This window comes from Rhinolophus ferrumequinum, chromosome 4 (genome assembly GCF_004115265.2).
Source record: "Rhinolophus ferrumequinum isolate MPI-CBG mRhiFer1 chromosome 4, mRhiFer1_v1.p, whole genome shotgun sequence".
Lineage (NCBI taxonomy): Eukaryota > Metazoa > Chordata > Mammalia > Chiroptera > Rhinolophidae > Rhinolophus > Rhinolophus ferrumequinum.
In genome coordinates, this window is record NC_046287.1 from 28,598,405 (window position 1) to 28,624,617 (window position 26,213).

The window sequence follows — 26,213 nt, forward strand, 5'->3', positions numbered from 1 at the left end:
AGAACTTCTGATTATGTAAATCAGATTTGGAAGCCAGGAATCTGCATTTTAAACAAACATTCCAGATGAATCTGTGGCATGCAGTCCTCAGTCATTTGGGAAAGACTGGCCAAGGGAAAGGGCAAATCCCATTGCGTGGAACACAAGGCCCTCCCTGAGCTGCCTATCTGTCCAGCCTCACGTCTCACAACCCTTCCCTGAGCATGGTGGGATTTAGGCCTTTTCCTGAACTGACCATGATGTTTCACTCATTTCAGTTTTCCCACAGGATAGTCTTTTTCTAGCAATGCCATTATCTTCTTGTCGGCTTGGCAAACTTCCTTTAAGGCTCAACTCAAATACCAATTCCGCTGATGAGTTTCCCTAAACTCCCCGATTTTTATCATGTAGATATTTACATACTAACATGTTAATTGCTTTTATTTGTTTATATGTCTATGTCCGCTATTAGATTGCAAGCTTCTAGAGGGCACAGATTACTGTGTTTCCCTGAAAATAAGACCTAGCTGGACAATCAGCTCTAATGCGTCTTTTGGAGCAAAAATTAATATAAGACCCGGTATTATATTATATTATTATATTATATTATATTATATTATATTATATTATATTATATTATATATGACATTAAAGACTAGGTCTTATAAAATAAAACCGGGTCTTACATTAATTTTTGCTCCAAAAGATGCATTAGAGTTGATTGTCCAGCTAGGTCTTGTTTTCGGGGAAACACAGTATTACTAATGCATTTTTGTATACCTATATTTTAGAGAGTACACTAGGTCCAATCAAAATGTGTTGATTACATATAAGAATTAGGCTGGGGATATGAATATTTATTACATTTTATAGATAATTAAACTGAGGCTCTGAGATGTTAACAGAATTATCTGAGGTCAACATATTGCCAAAACAATCAAGGATATTATGTTTTATTGACGTAGGTTGCTTTTTCCATTCCACATGCTGCCTTCCTACTGTGATGAAATTATTGTCTGCGCTCAAGTGAGTCCATTGGGATTTTCCAGTTTGGGTATATTTATTTGATCTGTTGTCACTTCTGAGGCTGACTAATGACTGAGAGCAAGTAAGTCCAGTGTCATAGCTCTTTACAAGCTTAGCCTCTGGACTATTTGGATTTCTGGATATTTCCATCTTAGGGCTGCCACATTTCTTGATTTTCTTCCAAGAATCTAAATTAAATTTATTCTGCCTACTTTTACTACAATAAATTGTGTGGGTATTGTTATTATTATTGCTACTTGACAACTAACTGTTTAAAAGAAGGTAGGCTCTTTTAGATAACTACTTAGGGAGGGTACTGCATATGTTTTTCTTTTCTGTACTTCTCGTATAGCCCCTGGAATTCAGAACACTTATATCTCCAAGTGCCCACCTAAGTTTAGGAAGCTGAAATCGGGCAAAGGTTTCATTTATACCTATGAATCACAGAAACTTCTGGAACTGGGTTTAATACAATTATATGGAAGAAGAGTAAATGATGATTCTTGATTATTTTGGCAGGTGAAGAAAGGGATTATGTGCTAAGAGACAAACACATGAACTTCGAGAACTGTAAGTATGCAGTTATTTAGTTCTGTTTTCGTTTTGTCTTATGTTAAATTTTGTTGTCATTTCTTTCTCCTATCGAGTAGGAGCCTTACATTTTATTAATTTACTCTCATTTTGCACATGGTGAAGCCTCAAAAGAAGCTTGTTAAATAAAATGAGTAATTCCATAATCTCATTTTAACCTTTCACCTTTGACCTACGGTACAATACTGATTAAACAATGAAATGCTCCAAAAGCAGGCAACCAAAGACAGACAGACATAAGGTGCCATAGGAAACTATCAGCCACATAATCAACCTTGGAAAACTGAACTCCTGTATGTATATCTGGTTCCTTGCAACAATAAAATGTAACAACAATGCAACCTAGAGACCAGAAATTTGGCATTTTAATTTAACAACTTTTGTATTTTCTTGATAATAATATGCTTAACACAAATAATGTCCACTTGTAACATTTGCACATCTTTAACACTTATTCAATTAGCATTTAATGAATTATTATCTGCACAGTGAAAAATAGGCTGGTCTTTTTTATTTAAAACAATTTAAATTTTTATTGATTTTATTTTCAAAATAAGGAATCTGTGACTATAGTATTTGCCACTTTAAGTGACCATAAAAAAACAAAATATATATTTTATAAGGTCATATTACAGTTTTATAAAGTTAACTACAGCATACTCATGTTTTGCTATAAACTATATCCTTTGTCCATATGTAAGCTGTCAATACTGAAAGGTGTTGGAACATGCACCCCTATTAACAATGGATAAAGAAGAAAATAGGCTAAATTTGCTTATAAGTCTTTTACATTTTAACATCCATGTTAGTTAACACTATTTTTGTCTTTTGCTATATTATAGTTTTTAACACTGGGAAATGTGTTTTAAACAGTGGCACCTTTTCCTATCTTGATCTTCATTATGTCAAGAAATCATGTTTCTTTCTTACTAACCTTTATCAGTTTGTTAAAATTTTGAACCAAACATTTTTAGAAAAGCTACTGAACACAATTTCATTATAAATAGTGCATATGTATACTCTTTGTGTGACGTTTCAAAATTTGGCAGATGATGACAGACCACGATTCTGACATGGAGAAAGAGTATTAAGGATGTAAATGAGGTGGAAGAACTAAAACTCAGTACATGATAATAAAAATGAGCTAAAACTTACATAAAAATAAAAATAAAAATATGTTAAACTGTGAAAATATGAGTCTGCTTTTGGATTTTGCTTAAAAGCCCAAGTTTGAAATGTCTTTAGCGATGACAAGCATTGGAAACAGTGATTAGGAAGAATTTAATAAACAAGACTGTGAGTGATTTGTAAATAGATTAAATCCATGTGACATGTGAATTAATTATTGTCCTCTCTTTTTGGCCACATTGTTGGGTTTTGCTTTACTGTATGTACCATCACATTAGAAGCTGGCAGAAAACAACATGCTAGCTTATTTCCAACATGTGGCCCCGGGTTACTAAAAGAAAAAAAAAAAATGGAAACTCTGTTATATTTTAAGACTGAGTTAAAGCTCTTGGGCCCAATTTGTTCCTGAATTCACTCTGAGAACATTGCACTGTGTTTTGCTGGACCAGAATCAGGACCTTTTGCATTGCTGTGACAGGGCAATGACGAACGTCAGACTAAGAATGGGACTCTGTCCCCATGGGTTTCCTCCCACCCCACCTCATTTCCTCTCTCTTCGGTTTTCTCTTGTACTTTCACACACATCTCATCCCAAGTAAACCTAAGGCACTTTGCTGGGGAGATGAAAGAATTAGGTAAGAACGCACAAAGTAAGAGGTTCTTACTGTCTCCAAAAACAGTTTTGCCTGTTTTAAGTGACAGAAAAGCACCACATCAAGAACTTTTTTTTCCTATTGGTTATTTACAGAAATGATATAAAAATTAGTAACAAGCTTTACAAGTAGCTATCAAATTGACTAATTTGTGTGATGTTAAAAAATAGTCAGTATTTTAACCATATTTTACATATGCCAGAGACTATTGTAACTAGAGTATAGGTGGGAGGGGATGCTGCCGTATCCTTTGCCATGTGAACCCTGCTCCAGGCAACTCACATCCAGTCCGTTATGGGGTTGCTGGCATCCCTCCCTCATCAAAGTATGAACACCGGGGCCTGCCCTTAGTTTAGTCTACATCGTGTATTGTGGCTAAGTATTTACAGATGACAAAACCAAACAAGTAGTGTTTTAACTACAAAAGTGATAGTGAAAGAAAAATGTTTTCATAATCCTGAAAAAATTATAGGTAGCTTTTTCTTTGCAGAGTCGGTGAATGGGATATTTCAAAGCAGTCTTTTGGGATAGCGTTCCAATCCTCTTCTCTCTTTTCTTTTGTGATATTTGCTCTTACCTAAATGTAAAATGTTTAATGATTTTCAAACACCTCTGTCTCTCTTTCTGATACTTCCTTCTGATCATTTAAATGTTTCTAATGTCAAAAAAAGACACCAGCTAAACTGCTTAGACATTTTGTATTCACTAATAGTCCAACCAATGGTGTGATACTATTAATAAAAGAGTTCTTTTAAAGGGTTTTAAAATTTTTAAATTAAGTGATTTAAACTTCATTTAAAAATTCCATTTTACAGTGACACATTTTTTCTTTATATCAGATTCATATTAATTTAAAAATAAATCTCTTTAATAGAAAATCTGAGTGAGCTCAATTTAAATGTAAGAGATGTATGAATATACTAGAAGTTATTAAGAACTACATTGAAGTGCTGACTGTAAAAAATTAAGTGCTTTCACAGTGAAGCTTTCTTAATTCCCACTGCTTTTCTTCTCATTTTGTAAACAGCTCATAAAATGTCATGTGTGTAACTATGAGTGTTAGGAAAATAATCACTCTTACATTTTTACATTGTTTTGTGCAAACACATTGTTGTTTTGTTTTGTTTTGGCAAATGCCTCATTGCCAAAATAAAGAAAATGAAATTAAGTGAATATTCCTTCCTTCAAGATGAGCTGTCTTTATTACTGGAACGGAAGTTGTCATATCCGTGATCATTAGCTTTGAACTTTAAGCACGACTGCTTTTCCTCCAAGGACTGTTTTTCTTCAAATGACTGGCACCAGCAGCATAAGCATGACTGTACAAAACAAAGTCACTCATTATATATTTACATCAGTTATTTTATTCACAACACTTCCTATTCTCTAAGGTTCTTAATTTCTTTGCATGATTGGGAATTCTTGGGCTACTTTCTTTCCATGCTTTCTGATTTTTTCCCCTTAAAAACATGCAATTACATAAGCAGCATATGATAATTCTTTTTAAACTAGAATATACAGAGAAGAAAAAACGTATATAATTAAAATTGCCCACACTTTAATTAAAATTAAAAGAGAAAACCACTCTTAATTCTTGATATTTAACTTTGACTACTTGAGAAATACTCTTAATATTTGATAAATATGTAACTCAAGACTTTTTCATATGCAAATAGAAATATTACCATACACATACATACATACCCATGAATGTACCTGTTCCTGTGTGTGGAAGTGTGTATGTAATTAATTTTAATCAAATTGTACTGTACATATACAAATTGTACTATAACAATTTGTTAGATTTGCTTTTTCTCACTTAACAGTAATAGTATCATAATTATCTTTCCATATCAATGAATTTACTATCACATCGCCATTTTTTTTCAGTCACTTGTTATTCTCATATGCCTATTTAGTGCTATTACAGAATAAGGTTATAAAGGTTATAAAGATTATAAAGTTTATAAAGTATGCAAGTGTTATTTACCCACTTTTTTCTTGAATTTTTAGAAATTCAAAACTTAGTTCATTCTGTTCATTTTCTGAAAATCTATGGGTATAAGGAAAAGGGAATTTCATTTTTTTCTGCTCTGTAAAATGAGGGAGTAGATCTTAATGAGAGTTCTCTTCTAGCTCTAAAATCATGTGTGTAGAAGTGGGCAAACAGTTTTATAGACTGCCTTAGGGTTTACAAAGAAGCTAAATTCTTGGCTTTCCAATAATGAACTATCAGGAACAAAAGGATCATTTCCACAGAAGGTGAGGGAATATTTTATTTCATGTTAAATTGTTGAAAGAGTGAATAAATGGGTGGATAGATGTTATAATGCAAGCAGCCGAATGAAGAATAATTACAAAGAACCTGAATTAAATTTCTTTGTTTGACTTGCTATTCTCATGTCCATGTGAAAAAAAAGACCAATTTAGTTGTAATCCAAATTGTTCTGCATAGTCCAAATCTACCCAAAACAGAAACTGAATTTAAATCACGTTTAGCCCTTATTCATCATACGATGTCTGTCAGACATCAATACATGCAATTTTTATTAATTTTCTGTGCAATTCTATGATTTTAACTGATTGGTTGAAGCAGTAGGGAGTGGTTGACTAGGATTTATTGGCAAAAACCAACTATTGTAAATTTGTGAGCAAAAGCCATATTTTAAAAAATCATCCATGATGTAATGCAAGGGAAAAGTATAAAACAATTTGTTAGATCTCTCTGGATAGGAAGTGTTATATCTGATGGCAGATTAAAAGAGCTTTTTATTTTGGAATACACTCTTACCTTAAAGCAGTTTTTGTATCTTTTGCTCACGAAATACAGAGCTATTGGATTAATGCAGGAATTCAGGGCGGCCATGTTGATGCCAATGTAGTCCAATACCAACAAGAAGCTGCAAAAATAACCCAAACATGTCTGTGAAAAATATGCTGATCTGAACATGTATCCTTTGCAGACGTCTGTGTTTTTGTGAAGAAAAAAAATTGCCCATGTAAAATGATTTTGACTTTATTATAGGTCTTTGCTGATAATAATCTTTGTCTCTCTTTCGCCTTTCTTTCTTTCTCTGCCTTTCTTTCTCTCTCTTTCTCATTCTCTGTCTCCATCATTACACACACTGTCCCCTGTTTCCCATCATGCCCAGTTCTCTCTTTTAAAATAAAATTTGATTTGGAGTGCTGAGGCTGGCTAAAAAGAAAAGATTTACAACATGCAAGGGAGAATCAGACCGGATATTTTCAATCATGCTACTCACACATCATTTGGACAATTCTGGCTCCCCATTTCCAGTATTCTCTTAAGTCCCTTTACTTCTTTTCAAATAGGAGTGAAAGTAAAAAGGGAATCGTAATTGCTTCCTAAGATCAGAAAAATGGCACTTTTTCTGCCTATGAAAAGCATCAATGGAAAACTACTGCACGGCATTTAATTACAAAACTATTTCTCTTTTACATTTACTTACTTCAAAAGTTCACATCTATTGGGGTCATATTGATCATAAAGAGTGAGCTTCAAAATTCTGCTGACGTGAAGAGGAAGCCAACACAAGGCAAAGATAAGGACCAGGCAAAATACTGTTTTGGCCACTTCCCGTCTCTGAAATAAAACCATAGTCAGACCCTGAAAAGATGCCTCTTAATTATAGTGTTCTCCTTTCCAAAAAAGAATATTTAATACTGTTTACAAAAAGTCAGTGGCATTTGTAAAAATTCAGGACACTGAGCTTTAAATTGAATAGTTAATGTGAATTAGAACTAAGGGTAGAGAGATTCATCTTTAAAAAGTTATGGCTCTTTCTAGATCCATTAGATAATATGGATATCTCTAGACAGACAATATAAAAATATTCTTTGTATATTCAAAAATAACAGAAGCATGGAAAAGGAAATATGCTTTGGTGTATAATAATTTCAGTTTATTATCATACTTTTGTTTCATAATCATAATTATAATCACGAGTTAGCAAATATTTCTATTTTCTTACCTGCTTTATGTGATCATTTAAAGCAATCTGCATGCCACTCTTCTTTCTCAACATTTCACAGGTCATTAGTGTATAAAAAAATGCAGTGATGGCCAGCGGCAAGCAGAAATAGAAACTAAATACCCACCAATCTTTAGCTGTCAAGTAAAACTATGGGGAAGAGAGAATTTTATGATTAATATTCCTCTGTAAGAAAATCTTATATAAAAACATTAAATTGTAAAAAAATCATATTCATCAAGGACTAATTATATTCTAAAGAAGACCCATTTTTATAAATACTATATAGAATCTTTCAGGCCATATCTACTTGAACAAATAATTAAATTACGTGAAAAATACATTTCCTAAAGTGCATTTCAATTCTCTGAGGCAGTGTGTTCTAATTATGCATTGAAATTTAAGTAGTTGGGCAAAATTCAAAATATTGGTAATTCAGTATTCTTTGTATGAAATGTCACAGCTGAATATGTAAGGACATCATAGCGTTTAAGGGAAATTTTCACATGTTAGCAAGTTTGTTTCATGGGAAAAACAGATATGAAAAGGTCTATGTTAATCATTTAACTCAGTAATGTATAAATCTATTCTATTAATTAACAAAAATCAAAGCCGCGTAGGACATATGCCTTTTCTCTCTTTTGTTTTCTTTAAATTGTTGTTCCAGATATATCTGTGTTGGAGCAGACTTTATGTAATCTATGCAGTACTTTTTCTCTTTTAACTAATAAGAAAGAACTCAGCAATCTCATTCTCCCTTCCACATTAATGTCCCTCTTTATTCTTGCCATGATATATACAATTTACAAAGTTTTGTATAGTCTTCTCATATGTAAACTGGAAACTAATCACTAGTGGCATTTGGACGCACCCCCTCTGCATTCACTCCTCTTTGCCCATTCTGTCGGGAAGACCTTTTTACACTTAGGATCTATTTTCTGATGACCAGCATTGACATTCTTTTCTGATCTCCTGACGAAACGTTCTTGAATAAACGGCCAAGATGAAAACTTCTTTACATTGGCAGCTTTCTTTGCAGAGCGGGGACAGGCTTGCCATTCAGAATCCACCCATACCAGGGCGACTTCGATTTGATCATTCACTGAATCATCTACTCCCTCTAATGACTGCTGTGTGGTCTTATGTAGTAGGTGTCAGTCCTTGTGGGGATTTGACGAAGAAAGCTGTAAGTTCAGATCGATTCTCTCATGTGAACCTGGCTTAGCTGTATCCCGAGTGCCAGGGGATTCCTGGAGATGTAGTGACCCAGCTTCTTGAAGCTTGGGTCATTAGTCAGTGTTAACTCTGCAGTTCTGGGACCTACACTCTTAATTTACGCCAAGGACAATCATAAATCAATAGGTTCCCGAGAAGTGGAGATCGGAGGGAAAATAGCTAAATATTTACAAGGCAAGAACAGAAAAGGAAAAAAAAAAGTAAAATGTACCTTCATGAAGGCTGTTTTCTGAATGGGATGAAGCATGCAGACGTGCAGATAATTTCCTTTGTAGTCGATGGTAATCATATCATAACCAATGGCTTCAGGGACAGCCAGAACCACAGAGGCCACCCAAATTAAAACAATTCCTACTGCTGTGCATTTGGGAACCCCAATTCCTTTAATTCGACTCCAAGATGCAACAGCTCGATATCTGAAGAGCAAAACAGAACTGTTTGCCAGGCTGGTAGAGCCTGATTTTATGGAACTACATAGTTTCTTTTCTAAGTAGCATAGCAACCACTAGCATAGTGTTCACGATATACCTGACTTAAATATACACTCTTACCTGTCAATACTTAGAGCGCACAGACTCAGCACAGTGATTCCCACGGAGGCCTTCTGCATGAAAGGCACCAGCTTACACATCACAACTCCAAACGGCCATTCCTCTACAAGTAGCTGCATTAGGAGACATGAAGCTGTTAAGGAGATTTTTCAAGAGGCACCCTCCAAACTACATTACTTTGTGCTGAGTAATTAACATGCAGAGTAAGATAACAAATTTCAATTCTCATTCTTTTGCTGATGGACTACTCCTTCGAAAAGCACTGGTATTCGATACATGGAACCGGAGAATGTGTTGGGAATAATGAAAATGCAACCAGTTCGCGAGAGTTCATTATGCATCTAGAGTAGCTTAGGGTCTGGGTCTCCACCGCAGGCCAAATGGGTCCAGTCGTTTAAGTTCCCCGTACAAAATTGAACGTGAAGTGCTGAATATGTCTCTTACATTGTCACAGAGTCTCCAATGCTCAGGTCATGGCCAAATCAAAATATAGTCTAATTAAAAACAGGTGATAAACGTTCCTTAGCTAGGGAGAATAGAGTACAGTTATGGAGAACGGTGTGTGCTTTGGTAAACTTAAGTCTTTACTCTCGTTAACTTGACTGCACAGTAACTCAGCCAGAGTAGACATGCTACTCCTTAAACATACTAAGCACACTCCTACCTTCAGGCTTTTTTCTGGGTCTTTCCTTATCCTGGAAGGCTCTTTCCCCATGGATCCACTCGGCAAACTCCCTTATCTTCTTCAGGTCTTGCTCAAATCTTGTATTTTCAACATGATCTACGCTGACCACACTATGAAGAAGAGTAACCAGCCAGACCTCCCCATTTCCCTTACCCCACTCCACTTCCTTTGGATCTATAGTACTCATCATCAACTCCTATGGCTTATTTGTTTTGTTCAGTTTCTGCTGTATGGCAATCCTAGAGTATTGGACAGAACATGGGCTCTGCAAATGCCTAATACAGTTCCTGACACATAGTAGATGCTTAGTAAATATTCAAGCCTCTAGCATATATAGGCATTGGCTAGACAATGAGCCTGAAGACAGAGTTTTGGCTATTTTACATATATTTCTCTTGATCTGCCCAGACTATGCAGGCATCTATTGTTAAACTCAGTTATTTTCTGAGTTTACAACTGGTAAATGAATCACTTGAGGTAAACTTCTGGATCGAATGTTTATGAAGTTTTGAAAATAAAGAAAACTATTTCAAATCTGTGTTTCTTTCTTTAATGTTTTAAAAAATAACCTTCCAAAAGTGAAAACTACTTTGAAACACAATTGCATCTTTCCATGTTCTCATTAGTGAAGGTTCTTTGTGGAATTTATCAAGCTGGGTGATTGCTCTATAACAAGAATGGCACCAAGGGCTGAAATATGTGCCTCAGTATGAATATGACTTGGAACGCCAACATGGGACCAATTTAATTTCTAAGTTAGACATGAAAAGTTACCCTGACACGTAGGACAAATATTGGCAAACTTACAACAAGTATGGATATTCTAGGCTTCTGAAAGCCTACATGACCAGGCAGGGACCACAGGGTAGCCAAATGTAAGAAGTCACTTGGTGTCTGGAAGATAATAGGGAGTGGTGGGGTCTGGGATAAATAAATCCTATTTAAAAGGAGCAGCTGCTAATAAACCTGGCACGATTTTTGCCAAGAGACTCCAAATACAAAAATCTCTTGATTTTTAGCCCCAAATGGGAATTTTTATATGAAATCTCATAATTTTTCAAAGTTGACAACTAAATCTGATGTGTTTTTTTTTAAAAAAAAAACATAGTCAGAAAATACCGAATTAACCAAATATATCTGTGGGTTGGGCTAACTTCTATCTTGTGACTTCTGGATTAATCAATTGACTCATAACTCTGCTTGTTCATTCATTAACTCAGTAAACATTTATTGAGTATCCCCTATGTGCCAGACACCATTCTGAGTACAGGGTGTACATCAGTAAATGGGCAAACTTGCTGCTCTCATGAGTTTACAGTCTACTGAGGGATACACAGAAAAAACATGCATATGCTTAATATGGCATCACACAGGGGGTGTCATCATATTAACGAGTGTGGTGGGATTTGGGGTACTTTCTGATAGGCTTCTCAACAAGGTTTCTGAGGAGGTAACGTTTGAGTAGAAACCTAACTAAAATAAGAAGCCATTCATAGAGCGTTCTACGTAGAGGAAAGAGCTAGTGCAAAGGTCCTGAGGTCAAAATAAGCCTGATAATCCAAAGGGACAAGAAGATGTCTATTAGGGCTGTAGTGGAGTGATCCAGGCCAAGTGTCTAGATGACATTGTAGAGGGAGGAGTTTGATTTTTTTTTTTTTTGAGGAAATCCATTGTAAGGTTTTGGAAAATGAAAATAGGGAAATCTTATTTGGTTTTTAAAAAGATCACTGTGTCCGCTCAACGTAGACTAGACTAAGGGATCAAGAAAGGAACCTTTGATGAGAACTCTCATGGTGAGCTGGACCCTGTGGTGCCCTGGGACTGAGGGGAATGCCTTAGAGACTGGATATATTTGAAGGTAGAGCAGCAGGACTTGTCCATGAGTTGGATGTCAGATATGAGGAGTCAGGAAATGCAAAGAGGTTTATCGTGTAAATAGTGGAGCCATTTACTGAAATGGGGAACACTCAAGGTGCCACAGGTCTGAACTAGCTACAAACTCAAGATGCCTTGAAAGAATTGCCAATTGCCCTTGGAAACAACTAGTAAGAGTGAAAAGGTTACAACAAGTTACACAGACTCTGCCAGACCTAGCTTGGTATAAATTATCCAGATAATACTTGTTTAATAATTCTGATTGTCCTGATAGACATATCAGGAAAAAAATAAAAAGCAAAACTAACATTATACGGCACTCACAATGGGCTACGCACTGTTTAAGTACTTTTCATATGTATCACTGAATCCCCACAGCAAGCCTATGAAGTAGTACCACTATTATACCCATTTTATAGACAATAAAACTGAGGCACTTAGAATTTTATTAATTTGTTATGTTGATTTTAAATTTGTCCACAAATTTTTAGAAACTCGTTCCTTCAAAATGTGAAGTCTCACTTCCCTCCCCTTGAATTTGCTTTAAACGAATAGAATGTGGTGAAAGTGATGATGTGTGATGTCTAAGACTAGTTCATTACAAGTATTATGGCTTCCTCCTTGCTCTCTCTCTTGGATCACTCATTCTGAGGGAGGCCAGATGCCACACCAGGAGGACACTCACACACCTCCATGCAGAGGCCACATGGCAGGGAACTGAGGCCTCAACAGCTAACACTAATTTGCCCGGTATGTGAATGAAAAGATGCTCCAGCCCTAGGCAAACCTTCAGATAACTGCAGCCCCTGCCAATATCTTGACTGCACCCTCCTCGAGAGACCCTGACCCAGTGGTTCCTGAATTCCAGAACTACAGACAGAGTGTGAGTTAACAAATGTTTATTGTTCCAGCCACGAACTTTTGGAGTAATTTGCTATTCATCATTAAACAACTAATATATTTGTCCTTGGTCACTCACTTAAGGAATAGATCCACATGTGAACCCATGTGGTCCGATTCTAGAGTCTGCAGTGTTTTGGAGAAGCTGATCTTAGAAAAAAAGAGTATGTAGAATGAAATGAATATTAGTATTTTTAAACCCATAGCTACGTATGGAACATAGCGCTGTGTCAAACAACGGTAACATATCTAGACAGAGAGTAAAATTTTCTTCTAATCATAGAGCTCTTTTATTCATATAATATCCTCAAATTTGGATAGTTTCAAGGATTTTATTGTCTCAAACTATTTCCCAATATGCAAATATTCGTATTACAGAGGTACAGCATTCAGATGGATCAAGATGAATGAGTGTCCAGGCCACTGCAGGGAAAAAAGTCTGGCCAATGAGAATGAGCTCTGCGAGTCAAGGCCCTGTTTTGAGGTTACTATTGTTTTTGGCTCAGCCGAGAAGTTGGATTATTGCTCTTCATCCCACTGGGAGGCCTGCCGCCCAACCTCTGACCCAAGTTATCACAGAGGACAGGGAAACACAGACTGAAAATTGTAACAATTCTTCTCAAATTCAACACAGAGATAGTCAGCCAGCAAATCATAATGGAGAGATTATAATTTTCTAATCTACCCTTCCAAAGGGAAAGGGACCACAAAATAGAGTTAGCTTCATCAGCTTTTTAGGATTTCAGGTCAGACCTGAATGCTGCTTTTTCTCAGTGGCCACAAAAGATGGGTGACCGAGTGCCCACTGTTTTTATTATTTTGTAGTGAGAAAGATAACTTTGACAACCTCTGCCCTCTGGGACCAGAAGCCTTTGTGAAAGCACTGAGAAATTGGATAGCCGGTGACAGAAACCATGCCCACTACTGAAGCTCATCTCTTAGGGGCCTCCAGCAATAAAGTCCTTGAGTTAGTTAGTGCTTGGATCTTTTTCAGATGCAAAGATATCAACCTCTTGTTTAATGGTAAACAAAGCTCTGGGTTGGGGGAAAGCTGTGAAGTTAAAAAAAAAAAATCACTCAACCAAGATGCCTTCTTTAAAATTTGGTAAAAAAACCACAAAAATTATTATAGATTTTGATAATTCCTAGAAATTAATTATTTCACTATTAGTTGACAAAAATAATGACACCCAACACATATGATTTGAAGTCCAACAATAAGCTTTCCTCTTTATAGCAGAAATTAACTCCCTTTATTGCAAGAGAGAGCAATTCTAACTTTAAACCCAGCAATAACGCATTCTTATTCCTTATGCTTAGTTTTTTTCTTTGGACTTTACCCCATTAAATTAGACAACTTAAGGGTGAGGTCTTAATACTGAAGACAAATCAATCATGTAATCAAACAAGTCTCTCTGATCACAAAAAAAAAGTATTAGAGTTCAATATTGTTTCGAGATGCCTTTTTTAGGTTCTGTTTAAAATTAAGTTTGAATATATATTACCTAACATTTAACAAACGTGAACCAGTTAGAAAACACTCCCCTAACTGATCCTGGTTTTCACATCATGATGGCTCATCCAAGGAAGAGCTTTTGTTATTTTGGGTCCTCTAAGCAATGTACATTGGTAGTGTCCATTTGACAAATTATCGCCTATGCTTGTGCTAACTCCTTTACCTTAAGGCCTATACTACTGCTTCCCTAGCACATTTCTTTTGTGTAAACAAACACAAATAAATAAATAAACACTAGATTAAAAAAACAGACGTGACCATAATGATTATAAGATTTCTATTCAGGGATGGTCATGATTTCATAACTTTATGTTGGAGCAGCTGCTTGAGAAAGGAAAAAAAGGCAACAGAATCCAAATAAATTATTTTTATATTACATTGTACAATTATTTTTAGATTATAAAGTTTTGTTTGTTTGTTTTATAATTTCTAAAGGATAAGTAGCACGGACAGGAAATAACTATCCTTTCTTTAAGGGTATTGTTAAGTGCGTCCTACAAAAACCTCTCCAACTGGGAGATTTACATTTTTCATTTCTCTTTTTAATTAAAAATGACACCCTTGAGAAATCAAATGGAGAAAACCCTCTAATACACACCACTCTTAATGCCCAAAGGGATCAAGCCCCATAAAGTCAGGAAATGTCAAAGTTAACCATCTTGAACTCACGATGGTTCATTTGCCTCATTAACCCTATATGTCATTTTCTTTTCCCATTTTTTTTTTTTTATTAAGCATCAACAATGAGCTTTAACTGCTTACTAGTCTCAGAATATTATAGGACATTCATGCCTACAGTGCCTCACAGTGCTTACTCGTTGAATAACAGTTAATGAATGAGTGGATAAATGAATGAATGAATTTGATTGGAAGGCAGAAATCTTGTGATAAAACTTTTGTCATGAGTGTTTCAGTTCTTGTATTCGAAACAAATTATTTAGATACTTGAGATGACTGTGTGTTTATTTTTTTGTATCATTTAGTCCCTTCCAAGATGATCACGTCTTACTGCCACAAGCAGGCTGGACATGGTGAAAGCAAAAATTCCTATCCTACCTTCTTTCTCTTACTCAAACCTATCAAGAAAATGGCTAATAAAAAACAGCCCTTAGTGTTTCTCACTATATAATTGGATTCTATGAGGAAGCTTAGTTGTAAATTTGGTGGAGATGGATGCAGTCAGCATAGAGAGACTGTAAGAGACGATCATTTAAGGATGAACAAAGACAAACCGGGTTACTTTGCCAGATTGCTGTCTGTTCGATCTCATGATGAACTGTGAACATTTCTTTCAAATAACTGGTATTATGCTTTTACAGTAAGAGTCAGAAGACGGAAATAATGGAGTGGTTGTGTTTCACAACTTTGGAAAAGGGTGTATTCTTCTGTTTTTAATCTCTGTTTTCTGTAGCAGATAAGAGTTTTTATGAATTTGAACTAGCATTTTAATTCTCATTCAAGGATTCCCATGTCAGATCTCCCTTTCCTTTTTTTCTTCAGACATATAGAGAGAATTTAAGGTAAGCTGCTGGTCAAATGAATAGAAAATATTTTCCTGACATACATTTCACCCCTGCCTTAGGGAACAAATATCAAATATAAGTTCAATCCTGCATCCATTAAAATGTACTTAATCACTTAAAAATTAGGCCAAGTGGATGAGTAATATGTAGGTCAGAAAAAAAAAATGTCAGCTTATCCCCCATAGACTTATCTGGTCTATTTAAATAGACCAGAAAGTGAACAGTGCCCCCTGGAGTTGTGCAAGACAAAAACTGTCCCTAGGATTCTGTTGCATGCACACCCACAAAACAGAGGGCTTTCCACTACTCTGGATAGATTCTTATGACTTGCTGAAATAGAATGATGACTCCAGGAATATGAATTAAGTTTCTTGAAACAAAATCTCTAAGAGACGCAGAGACAGAAAAAAAGATAAAAAAATAAATATGTCTTGGGAGAAATTTTAGTTCACCTTAAACATATTTCCCTACCAGTGTTACAATAAAATTTATCCCCAAGTCGGTAACAGATAAATAAATGGATGGCTACTGTCCTATGATCTGAACTTAAAAATATATCCACAATTTGTACTTAAAAACTATTACTGACACATTACATATTTTGAAAAGATTCACCTTAGAGCATTAGGAAATACTATTTACAAACCTAGTCTATTATCAGAGTCACATAGGTGAGCTGGCTTTTCTGAGAAGGTCACCAGGACACGTGAAGAAACTGAAGAATTATAACCCACTGGCCTCATGTCTCAGAAAGAGACTCTCAAGCTTAGTGAATTCAGCAAACCTTATTAAGTCATTTCATGCCTCACTTTAATTCTATCCACAGAGGATCTTACGGGACATTGCTAAGCTACGATGAGAAAACATTTGATTGCTAGGGAATCTAAAAGCCCTTTAAAATAATTTGGAAAGACAGAGTGAGGGGAAAGAAGACAGTGTAAAATGTACACATCCAGAGCAAGTTTTCCTCCCTTCTGGAAACCACGACGGAGCTAATCAGGAGAGAAGTAGAGAGGGGACACAGTCAGGAGGCGTGAGTAAGGCTGTGAGTCTCAGGGACAGAGAATTGCTTGAGTAATGCCTTACTCAACTTTGCTAATACATTCCTGACTGAAGAACCATCTTTCTCTCTCTCTCTACAACCACATTTTGGCCATTTTCTTGTCTCTTTATATTTACACCAGAGGATCTATAGGGAAAGAGAAATAATAACTCTCTAAAGTAAAAGCATTGAAAAGGAAAGAAGTCTAAAATTAGAGAAGCTGTTGGCTAAGGTATACCCACGTACCACACTCAGCTTTTTTCCAAACATAACCAACCTCTTTTTAACTTTGTAACGTACTGAAAGAGAATGTTTCACATCATAAATTACATCTTGAATCTGATTTCAGCTCAGGCTTTAACTGTCAACACCCTTTAAAGCACTTAATCACTTATTAGCATTTGGCATGTTTCTGTAAAAACAATCAACTATAACATGTTAGCAACACAGAGATAACCGTATATGGTTTTCTTTGTGAAATGAAAAACATGTCACCCTGGCCCTGAAATAACAGGGTCTTGGCTGTGTTATCCTCTTGTACAGCTATGGAAATACCTTCAATCTTGAACAATTCACTTAAAGTGAGCAAAAAGAAAATGTAAAGCCTTTGATACATAAGCCTTACGATATTGAAAGAAACACTGCCTTAACTTTTTGAGAGGCTTGGATTTATGAAGTGACCAAGTGGCAGATCAAAGGCAAACACAAGAAGAACCAGGGAGTTAACCTAGGGAAACTTTTATTGCCCAAGGTCAAGGGTTTGCCAACCATTGTGTCATGGGAATCCATGTGTGAAGCAGTGAATTGGGACTATGAAATCTTGAGTTTCAGGGTAATTTGAATTCTGTTATTGACCTGTTATTCAGTTATGATCAATAACCTCACACAGAAAGAGGAGCAAGCTTCCCCCTTCTTTGTCATCTGGGCAGTTATAAAAATATGAGTTAGAAAAACCCCACTGCCCTCACATCTTATGTATAACATCTTTGGTCAACAAGCATTTGTCTGGTATTTACTGCTGCAGGCACTATGCTAGGTGGGCGGGAGTGTCACTTTTATTTATTAATTGAATTGAGGTTATTCAAAGTACTAGTTTTACTCTTTTTTTATTTTTTATTTATTTATTTATTTTTATTGGGGAAGGGGAATAGGACTTTATTGGGGAACAGTGTATACTTCCAGGACTTTTTTCCAAGTCAAGTTGTTGACCTTTCAATCTTAGTTGTGGAGGGCACAGCTCAGCTCCAGGTCCAGTTGCCTGTTTCTAGTTGTAGCGGGCACAGCCCACCATCCCTTGCGGGAGTCGAGGAATTGAACTGGCAACCTTGTGGTTGAGAGCCTGCGCTCCAACCAACTGAACCATCTGGGAGCTCAGCGGCAGCTCAGCTCAAGGTGCTGTGTTCAATCTTAGTTGCAGGGGGCGCTGCCCACCATCCCTTGCGGGACTCAAGGAATTGAACCGGCAACCTTGTGGTTGAGAGCCCACTGGCCCATGTGGGAATCGAACTGGCAGCCTTCGGAGTTAGGAGCATGGAGCTCTAACCGCCTGAGCCACCGAGCCAGCCCCTAGTTTTACTTTTTATTAATATTTTTTAAAAGTTAATACTCTAAATGCATATATGGTGCTCCTTATTCTATTCTATTCTATTCTATTCTATTCTATTCTATTCTATTCATTTATTTATTTATTTAAATAAATGAACCTCAAAGTTTACCTAGGTTCCATTTTGGGTTCAAACTGCTTCTGCTACTAAAACGTCTCCAAATATTACTAAAATTTTAGTAAAATATCTCACTTAACTAGAAATGGAAAAAGTGTTATTATCTTGGAAGAAATTAGACTCCCCTACCCAATGATGCCTTTACTTCTTGGATTGTTCTATGCACATAAATTTCTGTTTACTAATTGGAAAATTATAACTTCAAAAGTTAAATTTGATGGTGTTCCATTCACTTTTGCTCCTAACTATGACACTAGTTAATTATACACAAACTTGTTAGGTACTAGAAGTAGTCTAAGATCAAATAGTGAGACAGGTGACTTTGTTCAGAAAGAAAGTCTTGATTGTCACAAGCAGAAAATATCTGATGACCTGACAAGGTCACTTGACTCAGAACTCATTTGTGGGTTCAGTGAAGCAATTCCACATTTTGACATGCCAGCATTTTAATGTTAGATGTGCCCCACCTTACTAGTTAAACGTTACAGACCAGCAGTTTTGCCTCTCGGAGCGATGAAGGCAGTCCCCCTGCCCCTAATGGTAGCTCCCAACTCTTAACAGCAAAGCCATCTAAATGCCCTCCAACGAGTCACCAGTCTAGTTTTCAAAAAGCTCTCCACCACCACTGGACATCTGATTATGCTTGGATCCTAATATCCACATCAATGTTTGCTTTATCAGTTTACAAGCAGATTTGTTTTCAAAAGCAATTTGCTTGTGCATAAAGCAAGCTCTATTTGAGAATTAACTATATTAACTCCGTTATCCATGTAAATATCGCACAGAGTAAAATTGTTAAATAAAATTCATGAATAATTTAAAAACTCATCATTTGTTGAATTTTAACTTCTTGAAAAGTTAAAAAAAGGTTAATAAATTTTAACTTCAACCTGAAATCAAGCTTACTGAATATCACTACTAAAGCAAACCAAGCCAAACCAACTAACCAATCAGCCAACAACATAAAAACCTTCATAGCATCCACAACTGCACCCAGCTCTTTTGCTTCCCATACAGTTTTGACATTGGTGCTCCTACAACTTAATAGTCAGATATGCTGTCACAGTCAACAAACATCTAGATTACCCCATTCGTTTTAGTCTATATACAAAGGATATAAATAAGTGGCTTGTGAATAAGGAGAGATACATTCTCACATCAGATACTTAAACCTACTTAAACCCTGGCTTTTGGATCAGGTACATATATAAAGCATGTAAATACTGGCATGGTGTCCCATGTATATATTAGGGATAGACATCAATTTACATATATCTCTATGGAGATGTATAAAATACTGATTCAAAGTACGAATACAACAATATGGCAATATCTATCAGAATTACAAATGCACATGCCCTTGATTCAGTAATTCATTCTAGATACTCACCCTTTAGATAGAGTTGCACATGTGTGCAAAGCTCTATGTACAAAGATGATATTTGTAGTCATGTTAATAATGGCAAAAAGCTGGAAAAAAAACCAACCCTGAACAAATTTCCATTCTTATTCACACACACAGACACAAATTAATTTGCCTACTATGTGCCAAGCACTGTGCCAAATGATATTCACCTATCTACTTATGTATCATGTATACATTCTTACAACATTTAATATATTTATATATATGCATTACATACGTATATACATAATATACATACACACACACACATATATATATATACAGTGGGTGCTAAAAAATGTATACACATTTAAAGAAAGGAGAAAACTATTAAAATTGTAATACTGAATATATACCGATAACAAAAGATGAATACGTCATGTTTGACTTCTGCAATTACAAGAGGTGCTCAAAGTGGTTACCATCAGGGTCCAGACACTTCTGATTACGGTGAACTACTGCTTGAGTCATGTTGACCAAAGTGTCTACTTGTATACATTTTTTTGGCACCCCGGTATATACTATATATTTTTAAACATCCTCTTCGGATGATTGTATTTTTCATTTTTATCTGGATGGTCCTACGCAATACAGTGTGTAAGAGCCCTAGTATGTGTTGCTGAGAAGGCTAAACAAGTTTTTATTTTCAGCATGCTTACATGAATATTTGAAGCACTCTAACAGCTTCAATTTGCTGAATGTCCTGTGATACTTCTTTGGTCTTCTACATTGGATTCCCTTCCTGACACAGGAGACCTGGTGAGAGGATTGACTCTATCTAGAAGTTTCCAGAGATTCAGTTCCTTGAGGGTGTCTGGCAGAGCAGACATATTTCCTAAGGTTTGTCAGCCCCTTACAGCAGCACCTTCCTTTGATATCCTGTCTTATTCTATAGTGGTATCAAAGACTATGGCTTCCAGCAAGATTCTATGACATTTTGCGGTTTGTCAATTTTATTAAACTCCACATTTACTGAACTCCAAATTAATGTAATAAATTTACATTGATGTCTCTCGGCCCTTGGGTGTGCCAACAGATGGGTTGGAGGATTCTATGAACCCCCAGAAATTGTAAATGTATATACACACGCACACACACGCACATACACACACACGAGTGTGTGTATTATATATTAATTATAGTTACATAAATTATATATAATGTACTAATTATATACAATACAAATAATTAACTTGATTCTCAAAGAGAATTGTAACATCCCACAAAAAGAAAATTAGAAATCACTGGTTTAGAGATTCAAGTCTTCCACTTTAGGATAAATTTAAATGGCATTCATAATTCACTTAAATTACTTTCTGTGAAGTATAATACCTGATTACTCTGAAATGATAAGTGCATTTTTAGAAACTTACTTATATGGTGTCATAATTATTTAGGGGAATAAATAGCTTTTATCTAGTCCTAGATTAGGTGTTTTGGAAAATAAAGCCTTTAGAATAACAAACAACGCTGTGATCAATACTATCAATACTACGCACTACCACCATCTGAAGGGGATTTCAGCAGATAGAAAGATGACTTCAGATGACTGAAATTAAAACCGAAAACACTTACCAAGTATCCTACCGTGTGACAGTGTATCACTTAATGCCACCAACACACTCCAATGGGGCCCTAACAATACTCCAGGTTGGAGAAAGGTGTGCTGTGCCTGAGCTTGCTCAGTGCAGGGGGAAGGGGAGGATCACAGGTTCTAGGCCCAGATGGCCTGGGTTCCAACCTAGTTTCATTACTTTCTAGGGTGTGACGTTGGGCAAGTTACTTCTTCACCTCTCCAAGATGCAGTTTCCCCATATAAGGGGGGGTGATAACAATACCTCCTCCATAAGGTTTGTGGCAGGGCTTTAATAAATAAATCAAGTACCATAATAAATAGTCGCCATTACTGTTACATTATGCCTCAAGTGACACCTATTTACGCATATTATAAAAATCAACCAAAGGCTACCATGTAGGGTCCCATGATGGTCAACCTAGAGATGGGACCTAATTCTTTGTGATGGATTTTTAATGACCAATATACAAGACTAGATGTCCTGATTTGTAATGACGCATTAGTTTGTTTATGTCAGAAGTAAAAACACAGTTTTAACAGACTAAATGGCTTCAGGCAAAGGATGTAACTTCCTAGGAAATCATAAAGAAATTTGAAATGAAAATAAAAACTGTATTCCCCCTTGGGAGTCAAATATTTTGACTAAATGAGTGTAATAATTTGACCCGATCGAGAAAGTCGAATGGCCCTGGAAGGGCTGATTTACATCTTGCCTGAATCAATATACCAAAGGAAAAATGTTCTCAGCTCCACCTTCCATACCTTCTCAGCTCCTTCAGGTGCTGGCTGACTTAGGAAGGTCTCTACCTGGGCTGGAAGTGTGGGGCTTCCTGGGACCTCCCTAAACAGACCTTTCACAAAATTCTGTTCAAGCCTAGCAAAACTAGATGTAACTTCCCTTTTGAGAGGGATAGTATTTCACTTCTTTTAAAATTTCTCACAAAACCTTGTACTCTAAAGGTTCTCAAGTCAGTTTTGATGAATTGAATTGAAATTCCTCTACGAAATTGAGGGGGTAAAACTTGATCTATGTGACTCCTTGAAAAGTAAACGGGTCACATCTGGCCAAAATGGAACTGTGACTGCGTTTAAGGGACCCATTTCAGTCTGTGCTTCTCTCAGTAACCCTCAGAGTTCATAAGAACGAGTTGTTATGCAGGATTTTAGAATTTCTTTTATTTATCCTTCATTTATGGGAGTATTTCCTTTTAGGGCCTGAATCCTAATTCAAATCCTATCTTCTCCTAACCTCAGAAATATCTAGATTTCCCTTAAAATATTGCTATCTGGGTTAGATTCATGAAGGGTAATGTAAAGCATTCCTTATAACTTCTCCTGCCACAGAGATTTAAATATACACTAAAAGCCTTTCCCAACCCTACAACCACCCCCTTTTTTTTTTCCTGTACCAAATCCAGGACTAGCTTTAAGAAAATCTGTGAAACACGTTCCCGTTCCCTTACACTTTGGTTCTGTTTTATAGGTAATTTTTTATTGTTGCTCATGATGGGGAAGCAGAGTTTTACACATTTGCAACAGTCCTTTAACAGCTTCCAGTTCTTTCACTATTTTTCTTAACACCACAAAACCCTAGTAAGTGGACACTAGCAGCCTTAGCAGAGCTGAGGAAACTGAAGCCCAGAGACGTTGGGATGTGTCCAGAGTTCCAAAGCAACCTGGAGTCACATAACATGGGAGTTTATGTCCTGCTCTTGCTGTCCACACCTGTTCCCTCTGATGCCAGTTGTGATCACACAATAATGTTAGCTACTAAAACCATTCTTTATAGATTTTAAGTTTTATTCTCTTGGTCTTGTCCATGAAGTAATCTACGCGGTGCAGCCAGCACTTTGGAACCTGGCAGATTAGCCTGATTCCCACCTCCATCTCTTACTCATTGTGAAACCGTGAACATCCTAACACAAAGTGACATTTACTCGTTGTGAGAAGGAGTAAAGGAGAGTGACACATCTATCCCAGTGCTTGGCTCATTGTGGGCATCCAATAAAAAGTAAAAACAGTGTAGTCATTCGCAGCAGGGGAACTGTCTGGGTCTCTTTCTCCTAGACCATTTCCTAAAAATGGATTCCAGCCCCTCTACTTTCAGGGTCCTCAAGAAAACTCTTCCCAAGGTTAGGGTGCGTACAAATCACCTCGGTATCTTAAGATGCAGGTTTGATTTAGCAAGTCTGGGGTGGACTTGGAGTTCTAACAGGCTCTCAAGACTGCCAGTCCTTGGACCAAACCTTAGAGGAGAGAGAATGTACTCAGTGAGCTGGACACTTAGGAACAAGATCCTTCAGGATTAGTGATTCTCAAACTTTACAGTTCATCATAATCACATGAAGGGCTTTTAAAATGGGGAAAAAAAAAAAGTGCCCCACCCAGATTAGGTCTGAGGCCACACAGTGTCATTTCTAACACATTCCCTGGTGATGTTGATGCACCGGCCTGGAGACGATACTTGTTGCAGGCTTACTTAGCAGTGGGTACTGAAGACCAGAAGGGAACGTGGTTCCGATGGGTACTGGCCTTCAGGAGGGGATGGATCTCCTGGGGCGAAGTCCCTCCGAAGGCTCCCCCTCGCCCTCTCTAACCTGTGGGCCCCCATCCTGATATTAGCGGCCGCCCTTTACCTTGTACACATGGACGGGGATGTCCAGGAGGATGTGCAGCAGGTCTCCGAGGGCCAGGCTGGCGATCAAGATGTTAGGGCCGTTTCGCATGCTCTTGTTCTTGCAAATGATCTTCAGCAGGGTGGCGTTTCCGATGACCCCCACCACGAACACTAGGCAGGACACCACCGTGTTGATATACTTGAAAGACTGTCTGATCTCGATGTATCCATGGCACGGGGGAGGGATACGTGCAGGGGTTCCCCCCGGCTTCCCTGTTTCAGGCATCTGCGGCGGTGCGGACGACCCCGTCACGCTGGCGTTGGACCCCCTCAGCCAGGAGGCCTTAGTGGGGGGCGTCATTATCTCTCTGGTCCCCAAAAGGAGCGGAGTGGCCCCAGTCGGCGGGAATCCCGTCTCTTCTCCCTGGACATCCGCCACGCTGCAGGCAAGGATCAGCGCCACCAGGGCGCGTCCGCACAGGCTTGGCAGCAGCCGCATGCTGCTGCCTGCTCCAGTGAGCGTTGGCTGGCCGCTCCGCTGCTTTCAGAGTCTGAAAAACCAGCAGGGGAAGGAAGACAGGACACTGGGGTCAGCTATCCCAGTCACGCCCCTGCAAGCCGCTAACGCCGAGTGCAGAGGCGCCGTTTCTCTGCGCGCAAAAGTAACTCTAGTTTGGGCGCCAGTGGGAAACTGGCGTGTGCGACCTGCCTGCGCCCGTCGACTGTCCTTCCTGAACCAGATTTCCCAGTGGTTTTTCTCCCCTGCGTCCTCCTCCCGCCCTCCCCCCCCACCCCTGATGGTAAATAACTCGCAGTGGGGCGGGGCGCTCTGGAAGGAGTGCTGTGGGGGGGGTGGAGAAAGGGTGGGTATCCAAGGCAAAACTCTCGGGCTTCTTGACGTGCCCTGAGTAAGCATGTACATTCTGGCTAAGGACGCGTGGGGACTGGGGAAATCAAGGCATCCGGAGGCCAAGGGCATGAGCCCATTTCTGCATTTGGCTCCGCGGGGAACTCCGATACCGCGTCTCTGAACGCCAAGACTCCTGGTGGGTGAAAGCCGCTGCTCTCCGGCTGCCTGCGCTCAGGTGCCTAGGCGCCAGCAGGAGTGCGCCGGCTGGCTCGGAAAATCTGGCTTCTTAACTCCGTTCGACTTCGGAAGACTATCAGCATTAATTCCGAAGCTTCTGTCCCTTCCAAACGCCCTCCTTTACTGCAACTTCAACTCGCTGTGTTTGTAATATATGTATATTATATACTATTATTTTGGGGGAATACATATAATTTGGGATATCTATATCTATAGATATAGATATCCCAAACTAGTAATCCAAGCTTAAACCCCAGGACAAGGTTCAATCACTGATTTTAATTCAACGCTAAGCCAGAATGTTTACCTCGCGAATGGGACGCACCAGGCGCGGAGCGACCAGCGAGGACTTCCTTCTCGGGAAGTGCTGGGCTCGCACAGCTCGGTCTGTCCAGCGCCGGGAGCAGAGCGCACCTCCCTTCAGCTGCAGGCGGGTCTGGCTCTGACGAAACGCGGAGGGAATGCCAGACCGTGTAGCCCCTGCAGCTTACTCCCAGTCTCTGCTGTTCCTAGATAAGTACTTATATTCATTCGTCCCTTCCCTATCAATCACCGCCAGACTCCTCCCGCGCCTTCCGACTGCGCGGAAACCTTTCCTTCCTGGGAGACGCCTGGACGGCATCAGCAGGAGCTGCCCGCTGGAGAGGAGAGTCACTTCTCAGCCAGATATGAGGGAGGCACTTCGTCACAGATCTGAATTATTAACACGAGGACAAGTTTCTACGCACTCGGTGACGCATTTGGGTTCTCTATTAAACGTGTTAACATGGACTTTTCATGTCTGTGACTTTTCTTTCCATTAAATATCCCGCTTGATATCTAAGACCTGGTTGGTTTGGGGGGCGCTGCTCTTCGCTCTGTTTTTATTTTGTTCTTCAATTTCCAGTCCACATCCATCCCAAAACGGAAGAGCCTAACCCTTTCTTCTGAAGCCCCCTCACTGCCCTAGGAGAGGACTACAGTCCTTCCCTCACCATCTCTAGCAGCTGCTGTACTCTTTCCGTGCTATGGCCTGAAGTGTTATTGTCAGGCCACCTCAGGGATTTTTATCCTGTTGAGAGACCTGATACCTACAGGGGACAGGAAAATAATCAGAAAGCTGCCGTACAA

General features: G+C 38.2%; 1 protein-coding gene across 2 annotated transcripts; it reads right to left on the reverse strand.

The window, feature by feature from the left end:
• Window positions 1-1,953: 1,953 nt before the first annotated feature.
• EDNRB (endothelin receptor type B) lies at window positions 1,954-24,769 on the reverse strand. Of its 2 annotated transcripts, none has more exons than XM_033104910.1 (7): window positions 24,036-24,769; window positions 9,157-9,269; window positions 8,817-9,021; window positions 7,370-7,519; window positions 6,848-6,981; window positions 6,161-6,277; window positions 1,954-3,055 (listed from the first exon to the last, which is right to left on the reverse strand). In XM_033104910.1, the coding sequence occupies exons 1-7, from the start codon at window positions 24,513-24,515 to the stop codon at window positions 2,935-2,937; spliced, it is 1,320 nt and encodes a 439-aa protein (XP_032960801.1). In that variant the 5' UTR covers window positions 24,516-24,769; the 3' UTR covers window positions 1,954-2,934. The 2 variants fall into 2 exon arrangements, with proteins under 2 accessions (XP_032960801.1, XP_032960800.1); XM_033104909.1 differs by lacking the exon at window positions 1,954-3,055 and adding an exon at window positions 4,561-4,696 and having other exon boundaries at window positions 6,169-6,277; window positions 24,036-24,560.
• Between the last annotated feature and the right edge of the window lie 1,444 nt (window positions 24,770-26,213).

Coding starts and splice junctions, on each gene's coding strand:
- EDNRB (XM_033104909.1), bottom strand. CDS start 24,515: ATGCGGCTGCTGCCAAGCCTGTGCGGACGCGCCCTGGTGGCGCTGATC. Junction 6,982..7,369: donor TAAATGATCACATAAAGCAG/GTAAGAAAATAG, acceptor GTTTTATTTCAG/AGACGGGAAGTGGCCAAAAC. Junction 6,278..6,847: donor AATAGATGTGAACTTTTGAA/GTAAGTAAATGT, acceptor TTATTTTTGCAG/CTTCTTGTTGGTATTGGACT.